This window comes from Gymnoscopelus microlampas, assembly GCF_963454915.1.
Source record: "Gymnoscopelus microlampas genome assembly, chromosome: 12".
Taxonomy (NCBI): Eukaryota; Metazoa; Chordata; class Actinopteri; order Myctophiformes; family Myctophidae; genus Gymnoscopelus; species Gymnoscopelus microlampas.
The window spans coordinates 29,013,949-29,037,723 of NC_139949.1; the positions used below are offsets into that span (position 1 = coordinate 29,013,949).

The 23,775-nt window shown below is 43.5% G+C and overlaps 1 protein-coding gene across 3 annotated transcripts in view; it reads right to left on the reverse strand.

Moving 5' to 3' along the window:
- tspoap1 (TSPO associated protein 1) overlaps positions 1-23,775 on the reverse strand; it is a 72,989-nt gene that overhangs the window by 12,363 nt on the left and 36,851 nt on the right. For all 3 annotated transcript variants that reach the window (XM_084073243.1, XM_084073242.1, XM_084073241.1), the window contains exons 7-22: positions 22,208-22,291; positions 21,935-22,024; positions 21,244-21,366; positions 20,698-20,802; positions 20,343-20,393; positions 19,451-19,483; positions 16,852-17,029; positions 14,361-14,566; positions 12,571-12,677; positions 12,370-12,479; positions 10,964-11,857; positions 9,959-10,110; positions 9,322-9,795; positions 7,996-8,370; positions 7,561-7,710; positions 4,450-4,540 (exon numbers count right to left, since the gene is read on the reverse strand). In XM_084073243.1, coding sequence (XP_083929369.1) covers positions 4,450-4,540; positions 7,561-7,710; positions 7,996-8,370; positions 9,322-9,795; positions 9,959-10,110; positions 10,964-11,857; positions 12,370-12,479; positions 12,571-12,677; positions 14,361-14,566; positions 16,852-17,029; positions 19,451-19,483; positions 20,343-20,393; positions 20,698-20,802; positions 21,244-21,366; positions 21,935-22,024; positions 22,208-22,291 — 3,223 coding nt within the window. The remainder of the gene's footprint in view (positions 1-4,449; positions 4,541-7,560; positions 7,711-7,995; positions 8,371-9,321; positions 9,796-9,958; positions 10,111-10,963; positions 11,858-12,369; positions 12,480-12,570; positions 12,678-14,360; positions 14,567-16,851; positions 17,030-19,450; positions 19,484-20,342; positions 20,394-20,697; positions 20,803-21,243; positions 21,367-21,934; positions 22,025-22,207; positions 22,292-23,775) is intronic.

Here is a 23,775-nt window from a genome sequence, read left to right on the forward strand (position 1 = left end):
AGTGGTAGAGGCCATTTCCAAAGACCCCACTCCCCCACCCCCACCCAAAAGCCAGTGCTGCCATGGACTGAACCACTGATCCTAAGCTGTATGAGCCGCTTGACTACTGTTGACAACTCATGTTCATGAGTGCATGGCAAGCCAGGCAAGGGAGGAAATAAAGTAGGTCCTAACAATCTGAAAACACAAAATACAGCCCATATAAATCAACACTGTTGTATGCCCTAAAGTGTTACTTTTCAGGAAATGGGAAGAAGAACCTGTGTTCCAATGGATCCAATGTAGTTATTTAGTCATAAGTTGTTGTGATACCACAAACTTCTACGACGAAGAACGGCATTAATCAAAAAAATAAAAACACAAAAAGTTGAAACACAGACAAGGTTTCTGCGTGACAGCGACAATATATTATATGCCAGAGAGAGGGGAAGAGACTAATTTGCGCCCAAAATAGCTTTGAAAGCATATCATACAAGTCGATACAAGTAATAGACAATAGCCTGCCATACTTTTTGCCTGGGGCACTGTTTTTGAGGCTATCGTGACCAGAGGGCATTGTATGCTAACTTTTAGCCTACAGTATACACAGTATAATAAGAGTAAGTGAACGTGAAGCACTGTAGCAAGATTTAAGCTGTGCCAAAGTGACATCTTCCCCTATCTCATTAGAGGATCAGCCCATCTGTGGCAAGAGTCAGGGTCACAGAAATCGCTCACTTTCACATCCTCACTGACTTTCTGGCAGATACTGTTGTAGGACGACACTGACTTCTCTCTGCTCCCTTCCCTTATCTGCACGCACGTGTAAGAGCTTGCAAGTGTGGTTGACTGTGCATTTGCACACAAAACCAAAATAAAAGGGAAGCTTCACTTGATGAAGCTGCAATGTATTTTAACACAATGATGAGAGAGGAGGAGAGAGCAAGACGGAAGGGGGAGAGAGTCAGAGATGGACTTGTACTTCTGCACGGGAGGGTTTCATCACTGACTAATCTAGGTTACTATTTTCATGGCTGACACTTCCTCCCATCTCATGTCATGACAAGCCACTTTGAGTTAAGCCGGTTCTCAGATTAGTTCTCTCTCTCTCTCTCGCTCTCTTTCTTACGTCCTCCCCCTCTCCTTGCTCTGGTGTGTTAATCTGTCCTACAGTTCTGTGGGGGAGGGAGAGCTTCAGCAACAGAAGGCACATGTGTGTCAGCATTATGTCACGCATCTCTAGTACATGCATCGGAGAGATGGATAGTAAAATACTTTCCTAGTTTACTTTGTGGACCGAGCGAGGTGACCTCCACACGGGCCATGGTACTGTAGCTGCCATGCCCAGGATCAGTGCTCATAGCCTGGTAAAAGACATGCATCTGGGGCCGCCGCTGGCCCAGCGGTCAGGCTCTAAAGCGAGTCGTGGGTTCGACTCCCGAGCCCAACAACCTTTGCTGCGTGCCACCCCCCGTCTCTATATCTCCGTTTCCTGTCTGTCATACTGTGTACTATCAATAAAGGTAGAAAATATATTTTTTTAAAAAGACATGCATCTGCACAGTGTCTGGAGGTTGGAAGCTCCATGCGGTTCAATCCCATCGCTGTGAATTGGCTGAGACACACAGAGCTCCAGTCTCCTGAATGGTTGGTCATTCTGGTTAATCAACCAGAATGACCAACACTCTCATATTATCAGTTAACATGTTGATGCAGAGCTGTGGATGTGGTCCACTCCGGGCAGTGTTGACCAGGTTAATAATGTAATGGAGGCAAAAAATGGCCGCAAACACAGGACATCGCCACAAGCGAACTTGAAGTTGGAGAGCAGTTGCAGTGGATACTCAGATTTTTAAGTAAGTAAAAAAATCACTGTAGAAATGCTATGTTAGAAGTAAAAGTTCTGCGATCAAAATTCTACTTGAATAAAAGTGCAAAAGTATTGGCATGAAAATGAACAAAAGGTAAAAGTAATGTATATATAAGAAATAAACGTTATGCAGAATGGCAAAGGCAATGTTTTCAGAATATGTAAAAGTTTGTCAAAAGTTTTTGAAAATAGCAAGCAATCTATAAGCTCACAAGTTGAGCTTGTAGAACGGCTATTCAAATCGCAAAGTATAGGGAGTAATTGGTAAATGTATGTTTTGTAATAATAATCTAACTCTGCTAGTAAGTAACTAGTACCTAAAGTTGGAGTAAAGATTTTACAATATTTGCTTCTGAGATGTAGTGGAGTAGAAGTATAAAGTATTGAGAAATGGAGATCCTCAAAATAAAAGTACCTCAAAATTGTACATTACTTGAGTAAATGTGCTTAATTACTTTACACCACTGGGGAACGAACTTATTTGTAGTATAGGTGGTCTGAATCATTCGCCTTCCTGCACTGCCAGCTAGGACAAACCCCCTTTAGAGCTTTTGTAATAATATTGTAAAGACATCTTAAAAAGGCATCTCACAGTGTCTATGTTTGTTGATATTTCTGCTCAGAGTACTTTATGGAGGCTAGTCTGGAGCTGCGTGGAACTCTGGAAATAATTTGGTATTATGGAGTTCCACGCATTTGGTAGACTGACGTCACATTTGATGAAGCGAGATTCGAGGCAGCTCGATGGCTTAAAAGCTGATTACACGGAGTGAGGGGCATTAGCTTGAGAGAGATATCACACTGAATCAAGGGATGGAGAGCCTGTCTGATGCTGAGCTGAGGTTGATCCAGCAATATGCAGTGAATGTAACTCTGGACCCTGATATAGCATATCCCTGTCTCATCCAAGTATCAACATAAAGAATCTCCCAGACAACAAAGAGAGATTCTCTTCATGTCTCTGTGTTTTAGGGGAAAAAGGCTTCTCAGGAAGGTTTTACTATGAGGTTCAGGTTAAAGGGAAGACTGTCTGGAGTTTAATTTAGGAGTGGCCAGAGAGTCCATCAACAGGAAGGGAAGAATCCCAACAACGGTTACTGGTCTATAATGTTGAGGAATGGCAAGGCTCCTACTCTCTGCACTGATGTCCTCCTCCCTGTAAGAGAGGTACAGAAAATGGGAGTGTTTGTGATTATGAGGAGGGTCTGGTGGTCTCCTTTTATGATGTGGCGGCCAGAGTTAATCTCTACTCTTTCACTGGCTGCACCTTCACCGAGAAACTATCCATACTTGTTTCAACAATAGTGGTAAAAACTCTTCTCCTCTATGATCATCTCTCCTGTCAATCACACTCATTAGACTAATCCTTACATTTACTATGAGGGCTATTGCATTTACAAGAAAATGAGTAAATGATATACTTTTATGTGAGCGTTACAATATGATATTATGTTATGTGACTGAAAAATCAGTGGAAATCATACACATTAATATTTCTGCCAACAAGTGTTGAATGATTCAAATATGTAAAGATAGCACTGTGTTCATGTATACTGCAACTGCAACTCATCAGTAATTTCCAATTCAATAATGCCGTTTCAGTAGTAGAATTTAAATGGGTTAGTTAATTGTTCCTTCAACTTCAGAGGATTACATGTTTATTATCATTCAATTTAAGAAAGTAAGCCTTGCCGAGCCCTGAGGCCCATAGGGCAGGAGCCTATCTCCTGTTTCCTTAGCGTGAGGCAGCTTGATGTACAAGTACATCCCCTGGACATGACGCTAGTATGTCGCAGGCGATTTACTCTCCTACTAACCTGAACTTCGGCACAGTATGTCAATGGCATGAGTACTCTGCCTCTGATTGGATTAGGTTTAGGCATGAGAAGAGAATGATTGGTTAAGGTAGGGTAACATTTCAGGTCAAGCCCATCACAGGTGGGTCTTGTCTTGGAGGGAAGAATGTCAGTATTTCGCCTATGAAAATACAATACAATCATACAATCACTTGTACGGCGCGCACGTGTGTGTGTGTGTGTGTGTGTGTGTGTGTGTGTGTGTGTGTGTGTGTGTGTGTGTGTGTGTGTGTGTGTGTGTGAGTGAGTGAGTGAGTATTTTTGCACTCTTGTATATCATTTCAGGCAATGAAAACAAGATTTGCATGTGTTCTTCTGACACTACCAAAGTTTAGGCTACGTTGGTTGCACAACCAGTAGAGGAAGGATCAGGCAAGAATACCAAAACCATGTCCTCAAACAGGAGCAGCAACCAGGTACAATACAACCAACCCAACACAGACAGCCACAATTCTTTTGACACAATTACAGACAAATGGTATGGAGTATCAAAGCCCGGTGGAGGTTCTTTCTTGGCCTACTGGGACTGTGCTTGCAAAGTTTCATGCTGATCGATCCAGCGGTGCCTGAGATTAGCTGTTCACACACACACACACACACACACACACACACACACACACACACACACACACACACACACACACACACACACACACACACACACACACACACACACAGGGACAGGGGCGAAAACATAATCTCTGCCTCCTGGCCATTTTGACTTGGCGGAGATAAGTCTCTGACCTTTGGGTTGCCTGGCCGGTGAGCAGGAAGTGAACTCTGATTGGCCTCTCTGCACTGCTCCTACCTCCACCGCTGGGATTCTGCTGGACTCCTGCTCAAAACACATATGTATATACAAGCAAATAATTAGACATGCACCGTATCTCAGGCAGAAACATAACCTGGCACATTAAGACACCTGGGGTTTTGAGAAAAAAATATAACAATCACAAACCTTTTTTCATATGTCCTTCAAAAAGGGACAATTTACAAATGTCCATGACTTGGTTCCATGGATTTATCATAGGTATGAGCCATCAATAATGTAAAATGTATGTGCATATGTTGTGTTGCTACGGCAACACAGAAAATCCATTTTACCAACCCTCCAGTGACGTAATTGTCTGTGGATGACAGGAAAACTCCATGCTGGCCTGTGCTTGGCTGGTAGCATTACCGATACCACCAGCACTGACTCAGTGCAAATTTTATCTTTGATCTATGCTTTCAATTCATTAATAGCTTATGCAATGGTAGCATAATATTTAATGATAATTAAACAAACCCCAGGTTTCCCATCAGTCCATGGTAAGAACCTAGCCGCCATATTTTACTTGTATCACAGTGTGCACAGAAAAGGAATGAGGTACTGTATCTCTACTGAAAGGGACTAAGCAATGCGGATAAGATGAAAAGAGAGGATCTAGGTGTGTCACAAGCACAAAGGGATTTCAAGTGGTATTGGAAAAGTAGTGCAGTCAGACAGAGATTCACCATGGGAGACCTGACAAAAACACTTGATGTACATTGGGAGAGAGAGGAATGAGAGATCAGTGGAGAACTAAACACGGCCAAATGGGAAAGATGAACTGGCTTAAACCTTTTGCATCCGCCCTCTGCAGTACACACAGAAGACACCTACGGGGGCAGCCGTAGTTTATTCGTTAGACAGGTGTCTGATAAGCAGAAGGTCACTGATTCGCCTTCTGACCCCGGTCTATGTTGACAAATAATGGTAGTGTGAAGGGGCATGAGGTCGTATACTGTACAAAAACTGCCCTCCACAGGGCTCCCTGTCCTCTCGTCACTGTCTGCTGCTCAGATCACTGATGGATGACCCTATAAATTGGGAGTCTCCTGACTTTGTGAACTAACTAATCCTCCAGGAATGATCCTCCACCGAAGGACACAAAAGGTTACAGCCGCTCTGCTATAAAGGGAAGAGGGGGTGCGGGACTGGGGTACTGGACTGGGAGAACACACCCTTTGCTGCTGGCTTGCAGCTGCCATCGCCTGCAGATCAGCCTTAGACCGCCTGAGGTGGGGCGGTCTACTGTGCTCCACCGGTGCCCCTTCCACCCACCATTCAGAGCTCATCTGCTCCATCACTACCTCCCCAGGTGGGTATTGCTCTGTCCCCTCGTTGTCGTCTGCTCCGTACTCCACATCAATCTCCGTGCCACGGCCAGTCGGCGATCTCACCCGCCGCACTGTCTTGCTGACGATGTAGGATGCTGGTGGGCACTGACTCTGACTCCGGAGCATGGCCTCCCTCCTGAGGCGGTCCCCTAGACCTCCAATCAGCGACACGGTTCTCTCTCTGCTGGGAGGGGCCATCTGGGGAGGACAGCCGGCTGAGACCTGCCTGTTGTTGGCACCTGAGTACACACCGAAATCCTCCCCTTCAGGATAGCTGACGGTGTCCACTGTGTCAGCATAGCGAACTCTGTGCTGGGTCTTGGGCCTAACCTGCAAAGGTTCAAGCCTGGAGAGGAGCTCTTTGGCGGGGGTTCTGGGATCCCTGCTGAGGTGATTGTGATGGTGATGGGGCTGGGGGTATGGCTGGGGGTATGGGTGGGGGTTGGTTTGCTGTGGCTGGGGGCGGTGCCGAGGGCTATGTTGGAGGTGCTCCGGGCCTCGAAGATGACCATCTCTATGACCGTGTCTGGGATAATAGTCACTGGGCCTTGGGCGGGGCTGCCTGCGGTGGGACGAGGGCTCCTCTAGGCTGTTACCCTCTTCCTCTGTCAACTCCGGAATGCTGAACAACTGCTTGCTGTGGTGGGCTTGAGGAGGCAACTTAAGGATCTTCTCAAGAAACTCCTCGTCACTTTCCGGAGGGTCAGACTTGCGCAACTACAGAGGCCGTGGGAGGCAGAGGCGAGTGGGAATGGGTCAGATATCGTGACGTTCATTGAAAAGAGAAGGAAGTAAAGACAGCGTGGCGGATGACCCAGCCGCACGAAAAAGGAAGAGAAAATAAACAAAAAATAATCAAAATAGTGCACTCAAGGAAAACAAGACAGAAAAACAAAGGAATAAGAACGAAATGGCAATGCAGGACAAACTTAAAGAGATGAGGTCCAAATGGTGCAAATTATGGTTGCGAACGCAGCGGAAGGAGGCGCGCCGAAGGCGCGCCTCCGCGCAAGTGGAGCTTACTATGACACCGTGCTCGGCTTGTGTGTCTGTCTGTCTGTGTGCACTATTGTGTGCACTGCCTGTGTGCAGCCAAGTAAATGTCCAATATAGACGTACCATACATCAAATGAAAGGTCTTTGAAAACTGAACACACCTGTCAAGGTTGCGTTTAAGCCCGCCCCTTCCCCCGGAAGCCACGCCCCGGAGAAGCCTCCTAAAAACTCCCCATTGAAACCCCATGTTAAATGAAAAGTGCCCGAATCGCTCCCAAACATTTTCTACCCCCCCTAAGTGGGGGTCTACGAACAAATACTTCGGGCTCGGATTTTGGCTCCGCCCCCCGGAAGTGGGTGAAACAGGCACTTCAAACACTTTGTTGAATTGTTCAAAACCATTAAAAGTTTTTTTTTTGTTAATTTGTATTTTTCTAAGATGCTCCTTTTAACGCAGAATTTCTTTGCATTTTTTTTGTTATTTCTTTTTTGATACTTTTTTTTAAATATTTTTTTTCATTCATCTTTTGTTTTCCGTTCGCTTCCCGCGTTCGCGCGTCTTACTTGTGAGTAACACAGTAACACAGTACCGTGCACAGTAACATCCTCTGCATTCATTTAACTCGGAGTCTGTAACAATGGATCAAATGTCCATGGCCTAATATATATAAAACTTGGGGTCCTTGAAATTAAAAAGGTCAAGAATCACTGTTTTACCCTGCAGGCTGCGACCGTATAACCCCTGGGTGGTGCCTCTGTAGAGGAGTAGAGATCCTCCTCTTCTTCCTCTAGGATGTCAGAGAGGTCTGAGCGGCTGTTGTCTGCATGGTAGTCACTGGGAGGCTCCACCAGCCCTCGTCCACTATTCTGCAATACAGGACACAGCACACACACTTAATCAACCTACAGTACTCATTCTGTCATGGAATTTACATTTTAATTAGGTTATCTCTACTTTCAAAATATCCAGCCCCTTATAACTGAAGATAATGGCAAACAAACTATTTTATAGAAAAATACATGATTGGAAGTCCAGGTAAAGATAAACCAGGTTGAAAAGCACGTCACTAGTAAGGTTAAAAAGCACACGGTTTTGTTTCAGGAGAATAAACTGTGGCTAATGGAAGGGGGCTCAATAAAACCAGAACTGACCTGCTCATTCTCGCTGTACACTGTCTCCTGCTCTTGTCTCAGGAAGTCCTCGATGGACGCCAAGCGTGAGTTCTCCGTCTCCTCCTCTACCTCTGACTCCAGTGGCGAATGGCTACATTGCCGGAGGGAGTGAAAATGTTGAGGGCTATGGAGGTCTGTGATTGGAGCTTGGCGGGGTGGGCTAAGGAGGCGCACAGGGCTAAGGAGCTTGGCACTGGGTTCATCAAGGAACTCTTTGATGGATGGGAAAGGGCGTAAAGTTCCGGGGTTTTCTGTGTATCTGCTCTGATCCAACACTACTGGAGTCAGTGGTGGCACCACAGCCTCTGGTGCTGGTGGGTTTGGTACCGAGATGGGAGGTGAGGTAAGATGAACCTATAGACAAAGGAAGAGAAATATTCAAGATAATTTATTCAACGCTAAATAAGAGACAGAGGTTGTGATGTGTCTAATAAAACAATCACAAAGTACTTTGGAACTTATGGAATTGTGGACAGCTCATTAAAAAGAAAACGGTACATTTTAAAAGCATGTCGATAATCATACATCTTTAAAAACTCACTCAACCGTGGAGAGGTCCCCTCTGTTTACTGTTTAAGTCCAACATGGCTTTAAGCATTTGTGCACCCAGCATCAACTGTGAGATGGGAAATAGCTTCTACCCTCACTTACGGCAGAACATTTTCCTCAACACCAACAAAAACCTGGTTAATTTGGCTGTCTAAGTCATCCATCTTGACTTTTCACTGGATCTTTTTGGATGGGGTGAAGTGTCGGTCCATCCAAAGGACTACTGCAGAGCTTTTATTCTCTGCAGTAAAAACAGAGAGGTTGTCTTTGTGTTTGAGGGGCTTTTAAAATGTTTTGTGATCCTTTCCGTTAATGAGATGTCTGCGACTCCGTCAGTTTGAGGTTTTGATTAACTCACTGAGTGCCAGAATTATTTCTGGCCATTTCGATTTTTCGAAATGGCCATTTCTAAGTAAAAAAAAAAGTGCTTAGGAAGCGAGATACAGCCTTTTTCAGTTATAAGTTAAACAAAGAGTGGATGGAGCTGCAAATCTTCAGATAATGATATCTTAGGTTCTGAATTTTTTTTTTTTTTTTACTATTTTCTTCAAAAACACGTGAAACACGTTGCACCATAGCGGTAAAACACGTGAAACGCGTGAATGGCACTCAATGAGTTAAGACACTGGCAAAGATCTATGACCCTTATTTAGCATGGCTTGTGGCCATTTTACTAGATAAATGCACATGAGGTATGGGACCATGCTGAGAATTACAGGGCTATTCTAGGCAAGAGACAGGTAGAGAGACGCTTACAACTGGAGTGATAGTGGAGGCTGCTGGTAAAGGGGTATGACATGCTGCCAAGGCAGCAGCGGCTGACGGATCGGCCCAGGCCTCCACGTATGTGGCAGATGAGAGAAGGGCTTCTGTGTAGCAGGGGACAGGACAGTTGGCAGGGGTTTGCTCTGTGAGGCCAATGGCTTGTGCGTCTAGTGGCGGGCTGTGGGGCAGCATGGGGATTTTGGCAGCAGAGTTCCCGTAGGAGGCAGATGAGGGCAGTATGGTCTCTGCAGGGGCACAGGGCAGAACTGGCACTACCGGGGAGGGAGTGGCTGGACCTGCCATGATAGCAGCCAGCTTGGTGGACACGGTGACTGGCAGAGAATCACAGGACTCCCCATGGGCAGACATGGTGCGGACGGTAATCTCCTGGGCTGCCTGCAGAGACTGGATCTGAGATGGGCCCAGCAGAGCACTGCCCGCTGTGGGGGATGATACTTCAAGCACCTTGGATAAGAGTGAAACAGCAACACATTTAAACATCGCCCCATTCACACAATAATTCATACATCATTAGCATAACTTCAGCATATATGTTTATTGAATGCACTAAAGTAATGCACTGCTAAGTCACAAACAAGTTGCGTAGAGTGAACACTCTATTCCTTGCCTTTCTTCTGTCAGCATATATTGTGTATCCAGTGACGCGGACCCCATTGGAGGTTCCGGCAGCATCAATGGTGACAGGCAGCCAGCTGATGAGAGCAATCCCTGGGGAAGGACCTTGTTCCAATTGCACATCCAGAGGGGCATCTGGGGGACCTGACACAGCACGAATTACAAATTATATTTTATCTAGTGATACTGTATTCAAAAGCTAAGCGATACGCTTTAGTTTTTTTTGTTTTTCCCAAAACAATTCACTTCATCCCATATCAAAAATATACTGTATGTATATTGACCCAGTTTCAACAAGACCAGGCAGCACAGTTCTGGAGGAAAAGGTTTCAGGCCAGGGTTTTTTAGAATTTGTCACTCAGGTTATTTTTTGGATGATAAAGTTGAGTTCTGTTCTTATCTTCTGAGAAGCATTTTAGGAGTCCTTTTGGTGACACCTCTGGTAGCTCCGTTGTCATTACAGCTGTCTATGGTCTGTTAGAACTGCAATTCCCAGAATTCAGTTCAAAACAAAACCATGGAAGTACCGTGCCAACGGTATTTTGGAAAGCTACAACAACATAGTATGTATTAAATACATCCCTGGTTCATTTCCGGGGCCTGGGTCATAACATTTTATTCTTAGCATTTTCTACTTTATTTCAGGTCAGTAAGTGTAGAAAGACAGGAAACCAAGGGCAGGAGAGACATTCATGAAAAGATAAGGGTCAAATCTGAACCTGGGTCCTCACACTCACTAGGGGATTATGTCATTTAGCCAACATTGACTCAATTAATCAGGCAAAAAAGTTTTTACAGAGAAAAACAAGCCATTAATGGGAAAATGTTCTTGTACGATATATGGTTGAAGCTGTGAAAAGCCAATGACTTTTATTGACGCCAAATTGATGTGTGTAGATAACCTAGATGCATTGCAGGTGTCAGTCTGTCATTCAAATAAGAATAACTGATCATATTATCAAACACCCCTACCTTCCCCCTGTGTGCATCCACTGACCTGCTATCAGAGTGTTGAAAGTGATGGTGGCGTTTTTGTGTTCCCGCCGCTCCACGGGCAGTTCCCATGGCGTGCGGTGCGGCCGTGCCTCCACTTTCACCGTGTGGTGCAGGCTGGGCGTGAGGTTACTGAGGCACAGTGAATAGCAGCCGGGTTTCACCAGCTCACACTCCTCCTCGTTCAAGGACACAATGTGCACATAGTTACTGTTGCTTGGCAGCCAGGTAAAGTTGGCGGAGGTGGCGGTGACGCGTTCCACGCGCAACTGCGTGGGAGCCACGCACACGTCCCGCCCCACCAGCATGCTGCACCGCAGCTGGTCCGAGAGGCCCTTTTCCGTCAGGCTTTGCACTGACACGCGGTAGGCCTTGAGGTTCACGTCCAGCCGCTCCAGCACTGCCTTGGTCTGGGAGCCGAAGGGCACGTTTTGCCGCAGTTCCTGGTCCACATACACATTATAGCTCAACACATTGCCCCAGCCTGCCGGGACCAGGGGAGGGTCCCAGCCGATGATGATACTTTTTGCCAGCTGTTTAATGAGGGTGAGCTTGCGTGGGTAAGGCACAGTGTCCACTCCCACCTCCTCCAAATCCAGGTCTAGGCCGTTGGTGAGGGGGGCTGGGGTGGCGGAGGAGGAGACCGAGGCCAACTCTGATGGGGCGGAGGCGAGGCCGGATGCCGAAGACATCTCTGTCCTCTCAGAGGCGCTGATGCCCGTGGGAAGGTGGTGGTGGTGATGGTGGTGGTGACTGGCACTGTGGAGGCTGCTGTCCAGCAGAGAGTTATGGGTCATCTCCCCCACCTCTGGATGGGGAGCGCTCATGACATCATCATCAGAAACCCGCTCGACAAAGTTGGAGGGGACCAGCCCTCTCCGACCATCCATCAGCTCACCTGAAAGGCCACACAATAAATTCAATATTAAACAATAGAAATAATACTTTACAGGCAGTAAAAGGAGAATCAAAGGTGAGACTTACTTATCCAGAACGACTTACAAAGTGCAAGATAAAGGTCTATCTAAGATCAGAGTAAATAGCATGAACATTTACCAATAACAGGTAAGGGGTCACAAGTTCAACAAAGTAACTAGGACAGCAGTTAGACATTTAACCTAGCATCAGTCTAAATGTCATAATATCTAAACATTCTTAATACCTGTAAACAAGTAAACAACATACAGTATATCTGACTACTTAGTATCTATCTAAACAGGCAATACAGACACGAAGAAATAAGGAGTGCTAGGGGTTGAGGTTGAGTCAGCAGTGTAAGATGGGGAGTGATTCTGCAGTCCTGATGAAGGGAGATCATACCACAGCTTGGGAGCTAGAAGGGAGAATAGCCTAGCATTGGAGCATTGGATCAAAGTGTGTGGGAAGGTGTGTAAGGCTGGACTTAGAAACCTTCATAGAAACCATCATCGTCCATGTCTCCATACACATATATGTATTCTCCTGCAGTAAGCGGTAGCTCCACCTCTGGATTATCATTGGGGCCATCATATGGGTTATAGCTGGAGAATGAAAAGTCACAGGAGAGTCATCATTATCACATGTTAATGAACGGTTCACTTAGTGAGTATACCCAGCGACTGCAATACATACCTGTATCTGGCAATAAAGACCTGAAGCTTGGATGCTCCTCTACTGGCTGTGAAAGGTGCTGGGGCTACATCGATGTCCAACTCTTCTACTTCACTGGCTGTATCAACCTTAAGACACCATAGGAGCACTGGTCAAGCACAGAGACCATCAGGCATCTCTACAACTGTTTGGATGAATGCCTTCTGTGTTCCCACAAATAGCAGTAGCTCAAACAAAATACAATCATTTACTTTTCAATGGAAATATATATATTTCAGTCTAGTTCCAACACAGTCACATATTCACATTACAAATTAAACTGCCTGCTTTCATGTGGGCTGTGTAATATCTGAATCTGATTTGCCATTATGATCAACACTAATGAGCCATGATTAAAAGGATAAATTTGTCAAGGAAGCAAATTAGCTACGGTAATTACTTTTTTGCTTAACCCAAAACTGGGGGGGAAATAAGTACCATTGTAAGAAAACCCCTGCATGTGCCTTTGAGTTGAGGGAGGGAGTGAGTATGTATTTCTATACATACATACATACATACATACATACAGGTATATATGACTTCCTGTACTTCTCCTGAAGCACCACACGGAAACATGTTACATGTTGTTATACCAAAAATGTATGAATAACAATAAGAAAGACTATACAGTACTTATAGCTCCAGTGGAAAAACCTTTTAAGGATAATCACTTACAACTACTACAACCTTCATAATCCACAGTAGCCAGTGGATTATCTCACTAAATATGAGCTTTATAGAACAGTAGGCAGACTGACTGGTGAGCTAAAGCCAATGACCTGCATACAGTAGGAGACCAAACAATCTCTATTTGGATACATAATGGAAACAAATCTTACTAGAATATTACTGACATTATATGAATACCTCCAATGATGTCACTCTTATCCAGTGCGAGCAGAACATATCTAGCTATTCTGTGTGGTGCCGTGTGAGAGGACAGGAACTTTAAGAAGGTTTTTTTAATCTGTCAAAGCCATACAATCAATGCGATTTGTGCATGGCCATCTTGGTCATCTTGATGAGCAATTTGCTCATCTATTCAGCAAAAAAATTAAGAGATCATAGGAACTCGAGGAAGGTAACCTAACAACCATGAGGAGGATGAATAAGACAAATAATAACAGGATTTAATTCAATCTTCATTGTGATGTGAAACAGAACAAACACCGGTCAACTTTTGTTTATTAGGTAGCATGATCATTGAACTGAAAATGAATAGTTAAAGGTAGGGTAAGTGATTTTCTTTGGTTAAAATAAGTGTTAAATAGCTCTATATTTTGATAGTACTCATTGCTATAGAGTGTTTGTTCAGTAAAAGGAGTCTCCTTGTCTCTCCAGCTCTTTATTAAACAGAAAATGCATTTTCGTTTCAGTTTCAGTTTCATATCCAATTGTATCCAATCAGAACAGAGAACTCAATCAGGATATAGATTAAACAAGTGAAATTGGAAGTGATGACACTAAGAAATGAGCAGGCAAAATTGGTACTGGAACACTATAAAAATGAAGCTTAAAAATGGGTACTTTCTCCTGATTGGCTGAGATTTTGACACCTACCAGAAAATGTATTTTCTGTTTATTAAAGGGCTGGAGAGACAGGGAGACTCCTGTTACTGAACAAACACTCTATAGCAATGAGTACTATCACAATATATTGCTTTAACCTTTTAACACAATACTTTTTGTTTGAACCCAACAATATCACTTACCCTACCTTTAAAAATCTGTCTCAATTTCAAGATTTGCTATGCATTTCTTTTAAACGGTACCTCATGTGTGGGGCTGGACTTGTGGGGACTGAGGTGGCTGTCAGATTTGGGAGTGAGCTGTGTGGGCTCTGACTTGGTGGAAGTGGAGGCTGACTTGCTGACGCTGATGGTGGGAAGCTCTCGATGCTTGGTGACAGGAGAGCGCTCCACCCTGGACAGCCCTGCGGCATGGGGCGTGGCCCCCAGTCGCAGAGCGGCGGCAACATCTGGAAGAAGGACAGGAGGACAATGCATTATTCTCTTACTGAACGGACAACTTCCCAGCTCTGTGACTGGTAACCTGAGTCCGTGAGCAGATAGGTGGGGGAGGTCAATGACTGACATGCAGGAGCTGAAGGTTGAACCGGGGCTGATTAAACAGTGGAGTCAAATCCTCTGTCTCCATCTGTTTGAGTGCAAAGGTCACCATTTACTGTGGCAACACCGCCACCGGTAAGAAGTAAGGGGCTTAGCAAGTACCACAGCCAACAGACGAGTGGCCCTCATTTGCTCATCTGAACCTTCAAGCTGTGACCTTCAAGTGAGAGTGTATGAAAGAGCTCAGCAGGCTCCATGAAAGTGATGAGTATGGCTTGTGTTGGTCATCATGACACTGACGTGGAGGTGAAGTGTTCAAGCATGGAGTGCTCTGACAGTGCCCAACACAATAAACAATGGTGTAATTTGAATAAAGAGTACCGGGGGAATCCCTCCCCTCAGGGCAAGGGAGAGTGTCACCTGCCTCCAGACTCCAAAAGGCTATGTCACCCAGAGACTCCATATCCCATGAGCCACCTGAGTCTAAAAGAGAAACGGCATACGAACTTGGGTGTTTGGTAAATTTAAGAGAAGACTGGTACTATACATACTTGGGTGAATTCACAAATAAATTGATAAAAGTAGGGGTTTGGAATTGTCATACTTCCATATCCGCTGTTATGTCACTTTAAAACACATCTGGGGTCATTCTAATGTTTATTCAGGCTTTTGTTTGCACCCTAGACAATAAAATAAATGTCATATATCTAAATATTGAATCAAGCTATTCAAAAACTGTCTGGGGAGCACACAAAAGCCAGAGTACACATTAAAATGACCCTAGATGTGTTTAAAGTGAAATACCCCTTTAACATGGAAAGTGCTTGACAAGGTAAAGAAATATTACACATCGATAAAAGCAGAGGACAACAGAACTACAAACAATTTTAAACTTCAGAATAGCCTTTAATAATGGCATATGAGCAGATTGAAACTGAAACTGTCCTGAAAGAGGACAATTATTACTTACTTTGTAAATAATGTGCAGTTATTAAGCCAAATACAACCTCAATTAATACATTTTTTATCTAAAATATAAATAAAATCCATGTAATCTCAAGCAAACTAGGTAATTGAAAAAATAACAAAGCAACATAAAAATAGAGATAATAACCACTGTGAGTAAAAAACAAAACAAAAACAGATTGCACTGTTCATACACCACATTCAACAAATGCACTCATGGCCCCTTGGATTTTTAAATATTGTATCTTGTGGATATTTTGGCCTAATGGTGATGCTAGTTCGAAGGTTCACCAACATCAGTACGGTTCATCCCCCCGGGGAGCATTAACACATTCCCTGCCAGAGTAATGCCACATAATGTACTCACCCAGTGCCAGCAATTTGTGTTTTATAGCCTTTTTCAACCGGTCACAAACATTTTATATCCATTATAATCCGCGATCGGATGATGTTTATAAACAAACAGGACAGATCCACCAGCCCTCAAAGGGTGACGTTTTTTCTCTCTCGCTCCAGCTCAGATTTTTCAACAGTCCAAATAGTCTCCAGACGTCATATCCGTTTGGCGGATATAAAATATAACCGGAGCTTAGCATTCGTTTTTTATACCACGTGAAAACCGTGATGTCTGGCCAAAACCAGGAAAAAACAGTTAATTGAAGATAAACCCAGAACCGGAAACAGGTTATGGATATTTTCTTCAAGGATGCGTCAAAAGCGGAAAGGGAAGAGAAAAAAAATCAAGGATGGTACAGAAAACAACGCGATCGTCTATTAAACACAAAAGACCACTTTGCGTAGATCTACACGATCGGCACACTGCGGCTTTATTTAGGTTCGCGTAGATCTACGCGACTGGCATGGAATGTGTTAATTAAGAACACTTAGCAAGTGTCATGGCAATCTAGCCAGTAGTTTTTGAGTTGTTGTTTAGGACCAAAGTGGTAGACAGGCGTTCTGACGGATGGATAGACAGACCAACCAACATAGCCATCTTTACAGTCCTGCCACTAGTATGGCTAAAAATACAATTACTCTTCAGCCTCCAACTATCATACAGCATGAAACACAGGAAATATATTTTACAGTGACACTAATTCCACTACAAGGATTTATCTTGGATTTGATTGAAGGCATCTGAAACCATCAACAACTTATATGTATAAGATCAGAATTACGGGTACATTTATTTGTCTGTACATAAATAAAAGTCCCAATGGTGTGTTACCTCTGTCTGTAAGGCCCAGCCCATTGGTCAGAACAGGCAAACAGGGGTTGTTAAGGAGGGTAGCCCCAGCCATATCCACCTTGGACGCCGACAGCCGGAAATTATCCAGCTCCTGGGACAGCATGCCAAACTGTTCACTCTGACTGCGGCATTTCTCTTCCAGATCTCGCACCTTGGACTGCACGAATGTAATAAAACAGAGAACAAACATTTAACCCCATTGTTTTCATTTTCTTTAAAGCTATGATTGCACTATAGGCTTAAGTCAAGCTTAGCAGTTTTTATTCATACATCAGCCACATCAATACATCTTTGTATTGAATGTACAGTATATGTCCGATGTTGGTTATACTGATTGACAGTGTCCTGCAGAAACCATATCTAAATGTATCTAAAAGAAGCTACTTTCTTGGCAGTGGGTTGATTGTTTAGTAGATGTTTAGAATAAATGCTTTCACTTATTCAAAATCATGAAAAGTTTGACACTACTTAAACAATATGCATTTTAGTAAAAAAAACTGAACAAATAACAATATTTGTAAAAAATCCTCATGAAGAATTAGATTTTCAATTTTTCCAACATAAACCTTGTTCACAGGCAAATGGATTATTTTTTTAAATAAACCAAAGCATGACAAACAATATATTTCTGCACACTGTACTAACAGGGAGGGTGTAACAAAATCTAACAAATAAAGGTAGGTTTCTGCACAACACAGACAATTAGTTGCTGTTGAAAGACTGATGTTACGAGTTGCAAACACAAACCACTAAAGAATTCAAGGAAAATAAAACAGTGGAGAGAAATAAATTCAGGTTTAGGGGCCAGGTTAAGGGTTGGCGTTATGGTAATAGCTAAATGGGAGAACAGGGTGAAAACCAGAGCTGGAGGTGTAATGTCATCTGCAATGGGTTGCATGTTGGCCTCCTACCTTGCAGCACATTCATATTAGCAAAGCCACTACAAAGATATGACTGCTAGAACACTATACGGGTTAGACCTGAGCCTCGCTGTGTTTCTATAAGTGACTGATTTCGCTTCCGGTTGTGGTGGGGGTTTCCAGGCAGGCCGATCTAACAGAGCCTCTACATGTAGATGCAACTATTTCCTGTTAAATGTCTCACCTACGCCCAGCCTAGACCGCACACAATCATTATCTATGCACATATTGAGTTCAAACGATAAATAACAGCACAAACTGATAGCGTGTTTTGCACAGAATAACTGCCTAATTAGTGGTCACCTGCTACGCACGGCAGTCCAGTTTAACATATAATGACAACGATTGACTAACTATACATTTTGGGCGGGAACCCCTTTTTGTAACTTTACCTTTCAGGACGGGAACCCATTTTGGGGTTCCTGTTGCTATGTACAGTATATAGCAACATACATTTTATGTAATTTTTGAATAAATATTTGAAGTTTTTCAGAAAACTCAGGACAGGTCAGGATTTAGAAGCCGTTTTTAGAATCGGCCTCAGGTCTAAATGGGTTAACAGCCAGTCATAGTATAGCTGTGACACATGCATGTTCACATGCAGAATTCACTGTGCTGACTGCAGGAGAGGTAACTGCTAACTGTGCGAACAACAGATACATGCCTTTCTAGCAGCTTCACATGAACGTGGCCTGATTTACACGCACACACACACGCACATGCACACACGCATACAGACACTAACCCACACAACCAACCAGCATCGAAAGACTCCATGTAGGCCACGCCACAGGCTTATGGAAATGAATATTTAATTTCTACAATGCAGACTCTTGGCTCAATATTCAGCGCATGGGGAAAACACAAAGAACCGTATGCAAATGTCGGCTAATTTTATGTAGTAAATCAGAACCATTGTATCTCAAACCAGACCAACATTACACCTAACTAAACAAAGCACTGCACTAAATGAAATAATTTGTTATCTAGCCAGCCTATCTGGATTATTCATTTTTGGGAGTTTGACAAAGCAACAAACAGGATTCTACTGAATCTACAGGAAGGATAAAGTAGGTTTTGTAGAGGGACGACAATAGATTTGGCATAGAATGGCAAGGAAGATCAGGGTTGCTGGTACCTGCATGCAGTCCAGCGTGCTCTGGTTAGCAAGAAATAACACAGAGAACACCAAAGATATTCAAACGAAAGCACATGCTTGTGAAACAGTAAGTCCAGGAAGACATTTAATAAATTAGAAAACACAGCAGTCCATGTTTGATAGAATCAGCCCTGTCAGAAACCATCACTAGAATGTCTCTTTGCCCTAAACAGAAACACACTAATGGTTTTGTAAAGCAATGTCTTTCATTTAAGATTAATAAACCACTAATAACCACTTGAACCCAAGCATCCCTATTCTGGGGTGAACATTCACTGAAACACGTCACAGACCAGATACAGAGCCGGCCCCGGTCAACTAAGTATTATTTTACTAACTGTAGAGGGTTTACATGGTTAAAGCGTAATTTGGATCTCCCGCCAAAGGGAAAGAGACTTTCTCCCGTGATGCTTTGTATTTAAATAGAAAAAGAGAGAGCGAGATAGAGAGAGGAAGTGAGCATGGGCATATTTTCAATACAGTAGCATCTATACTCTACCAGCTCCCTCTGCCACACAAACTGCATCAAGGCCTAAAATAAAATACACATTTTCATTTAGGAACACACTCCATTATTAGAATGCACAAAAATATATAAAAATGACATGCAATAATGTGTGGAAGGTGATGCTACTGTATCTTAAATCTTTGTTCTTCTTCTTCTTCTTTTAATGGGAGCCAGAAAGACCAACAGCAAGCATTTAATTTATGCCACTGTATAAGCAAATTTAGCGTGAACATTAACTGCACGAGGAAGTAGAGAAGACATCTCTTCAAGTGGTTACCAGGCCTATAAAAGCTGCAAAAAATAGAGTACAGCTATTTTTTTGTAACGGCTTCACAGCCAGGTGTCTTTTGCTGAACACAAAGAGCTGCTTGTGTATTCATACTGCTTAGAGCGGCAGAGGCAAGTCTTTTGTCTGCTGGTGAAAAAGACAGAATTAAATATTTATACTGTTTTGTCTTTGGTGTTGGGCTAAAGACAAATGCTTCCTCTAATAATGAACGAGATCCACTTGTCAGATGACTGCAGTATCTGAGTACAGTACATGACAGTAATGGGATTGGACAAATACTCCAACTCTCACTAATGTGGGACTGAGTGACAGGGAGAGAGTTCCTTATGGTTTGGATTAACAGTGAAACAATGCCCACCCAAGTAGGCAAGCACCTCAGGGCTCCAATTACTGCATGGTGCACGTGCCGTGCGCATGTGTGTGTGTGTGTGTGTGTGTGTGTGTGTGTGTGTGTGTGTGTGTGTGTGTGTGTGCATGTGCTTGTGTGTTTTTATGTGCGCTCATTTATTATGTATTTGTAATGTATACTGCATATATATTGTATGTGTGTTTTTAATTTCTCTAATAATCACACTGATATATCATACAACTCACCTCCAGCATCTGCACCACCCCCTCATGCTCCCTCTTGGCAAATAACTGTGCCTGATGATTAGAACACATGTTTCAGATTAACAAAATGTCACTTGTTTACTTGAGTCATTCTAATTCACAGCACGGTGAGCTCTGTCAAAAGAAACAGCCAAAACAACGAGGATGCTCAATTGGTACCCAAAGGTTGCCTCCTGCTGGATAAAACACAAACCATTTCCCTTCACATGCAGGGTGAAACAAAGCAAAGACAATTAGGTTGAGCTTCATTAAGTGTGTGTGTGTGTGTGTGTGTGTGTGTGTGTGTGTGTGTGTGTGTGTGGTGGGTATATTTGGCATCAACTGCAGAGGTCCTCACCCGCTGTAAGCGTTTGATTTCATCCTGTTTGAACTTGAGGATAGCCAGTGCCTGTTCATGTTCCAATTCCAGCTGCTGCCTTCGCTCGGCGACCTCTCGCATATGCTGCACACGCAAAAAAAAATACAATCACAGTTTTTTTTAGCACATCACTGCTTCATTTTACATTAGATGAGTCCAACAATAGGTACCCGGAAGATTGGGAACCAAGGAAGAGTGGGCACCTCAATGTTAAACAGGCTATTTTTTCCAAATGTAAACAAACTAAATATTTGTAACCGATGTAAAGTATACTGTACATGATTGGAACAACGGTCTACAATTAAGGCCTGATATTTCTACAATTGCTACAAATTGCTACAAAACCTAATTTTTCAAAAGTCATTTTGGGCATAAACAAGAAGTTGAAGAAGGGCAAATTTAGGTCTGAAATGATGTACTGTGCATGTTTCACATCATGTATACTTTACATTACTTAGATTTTTTTTTTTTAAATAGCCAAATTAACATCATACTGTATGTCCCCGTTACGTCTATAGCTGGTACCTTTAGGACCTGCTCTAGGTTCTCCAGTTTGGCACGGAGTCTCTGGTTCTCCTCGAGAACTGAGTTGTGTTGAGCGGTCACTTCAGAGAGGTCTTCCCTCAGCTCCTCATTCTCAGCCCGAGTCTGGAGAAACAATAGAGATGAACCATTGCATCAACTGACACCTGTGTGCACTAAAGCAGTGGATCTAAACTTTTTCAGGATCAGGGCCCACTTGAACATCTTGAAAGCATTCGCGGCCCATCCATCTGACCACTTAACACGGTAGCCGAATGGCTGCCGTGTTAAGTGGTCAGATGGGTGGGCCACATGTGTTTTCAGAGCATGTTTATCCTCCTATAATTTGACAAACCTGTCATGGTGTCATGGTTGGTGGGGCCAAAATTGCTCTGCTCGGTTCACCATGCCAGATCATGTGCTCATATCCCCCCACGGATGCGTCGACCGGGTATGGACTAGTTTTAACTAATCGATTGTGTTCCAGCTTGGATCAATGCAACCAACGTAGTACGTATAATTTAAGTTTGTATTTACCATTATCACAATGAAGAACACATTTATCAAGGTTTTAAAGAAAATCTTTGTCTTTTGCCAATTATTTGGGGGCCCACTTGCAATATCCTCACAGCCCACAAGATTGAGAATCCCTGGACAGAAGTTTCAAGGGACTGCGAAGAGGGCAATCACTGACCTGGTCGAGCAGCTGTACCTTCCTCCTGAGGAGATCTTTCTCCTCCTTTAGTTGCTCATTTTGGCCTCGCTCATCCTCAAGCTGGCTCTCCTGTTTAAAAAGGCCAAGAGAGACTGTTAACCTAAAACAAGGTGGAACCTATTTCTAACCCTTGGTACTGTAGCAAGGACGAGTAATATTTTCTCAATCTGCAGCTGATCTGACAAACCCTTAACAGAGACTGGAGGGACAAGAGAAATGGAGTGAAGACCATAGCTGGCTAGGTTTTCTTACCAAATCCAGACATCTCTTCTGTCGCTTCTTTACTTCATGTTCAAGGCTTTCACATTCTTTTCTCTTCTTACACAGCTCACTTTCCTGAATGATCACAAAAGGCACTAAATGTTACACTCTGCACACGTCACTGGATGTCACCCGAAACGGGATCTTCCATGTTTGTGTTGTTTACATGATATCTGTTGACAAAAAGGACAAATTCTGGAGCAAGGAATGCGATATGCGCTAAAGAATATTATATCCTGTGAGAAACTGCCTTTATTTACTAGTTTGTGTGCCTGTGCCATCAATCTGTTTGGGATCTAGAATACATAGGCTAAGTCCTTAATTTCCATATTGACCTCAGTCATGGTAGAGACATGGCATTACAAAGCTTAGCATCCTTTAATTATAATAAATGGAGCTTACATGCAGGACCAGCAAAGGAGAAATCAGCTTATTTCTGTACGGCCACAGTACTATAATCATGCATAACTGCTGGGACTGAGTGGGAGAGCCTGGGGAACCAAGGGGCTAATTGCAGACCACTAACAGTTTAATGGAGGAGACAATCAGCAGCCAGTGATGCCACCACAAGACAATATTGATCATTAACATGTGGTCTGCGGCCTGACTTGTTGTCAGGATTGTCCGCATTATTAGGAGCCGTGTCCACAGAAAGTGTTTTATGAGCAGAGGAGCGCTTTGATATCATGACCAGAGGGCTCGCACTGAGTGTTAATTGATGCCCGCAGGGCCGCAACATTCAAACCTATCAACTTAGTTGCTGTGCTCCAACGGAATGTCATCTGCGTTATGAGCACAAATAGCCTAGCTGAAACAGTGGTAAACATGAACTTCTATGGTTATTATGGTAACGATTCAATGTCAGGTCGTAAATGACCGGATTGTCAGACACAGCCAGGGGGATCAATTGTAGCATTGATGAGGCGCTCCTCTCCAAAAGTTTATCTATTTTCTTCTGTAAGCACCCAGGGCACTCACAAAAAAAAAAAAAAAACATAGACATACATGGCAGAAAGGCTGGCAGCTCAAAAAACACTGTCTGTGGACAAATCCCCTTTCAGGTCAGTCTGAAAGACGTGCAAGACAGACCCTCTTATTCTAATAATTGATGTGTGGTCTGTGGTGAAAATAGCATTTCAGTGGCACTATTCCTCACTCTTGTGTGTGTGCAACTGTAAATGTGTGTGTAACAGCATGCTTTTACACACACCTAAATGGCTTTTATGATAGCCTGAGATGTGTACACATGCTTGTATTGAGAGGTCTTGTGGGGATGTACAGATACAGTCGCAACTTCTAAATCCCTGAATTCAGAGCTTCAGGAGGTGGATCATGTCATCTTACAAACCACCATCTAGCTCTACCTCCACCACCCACGTCTGCTTGTTGGTTTTGGGGAGGGATGTAGACAACCACGTAGAATCGCCAGTCGCTTATTTTCTAAGGAGTTTAACCGGAAGGGAGAAATGCATGCAAAGGAACACGCTATTCCTCTGAGTTCCACTCCCTGCTGAACAGGTGCCCTGACCAACCTGTAGGAGTTGCTAGTCAGAGAACGC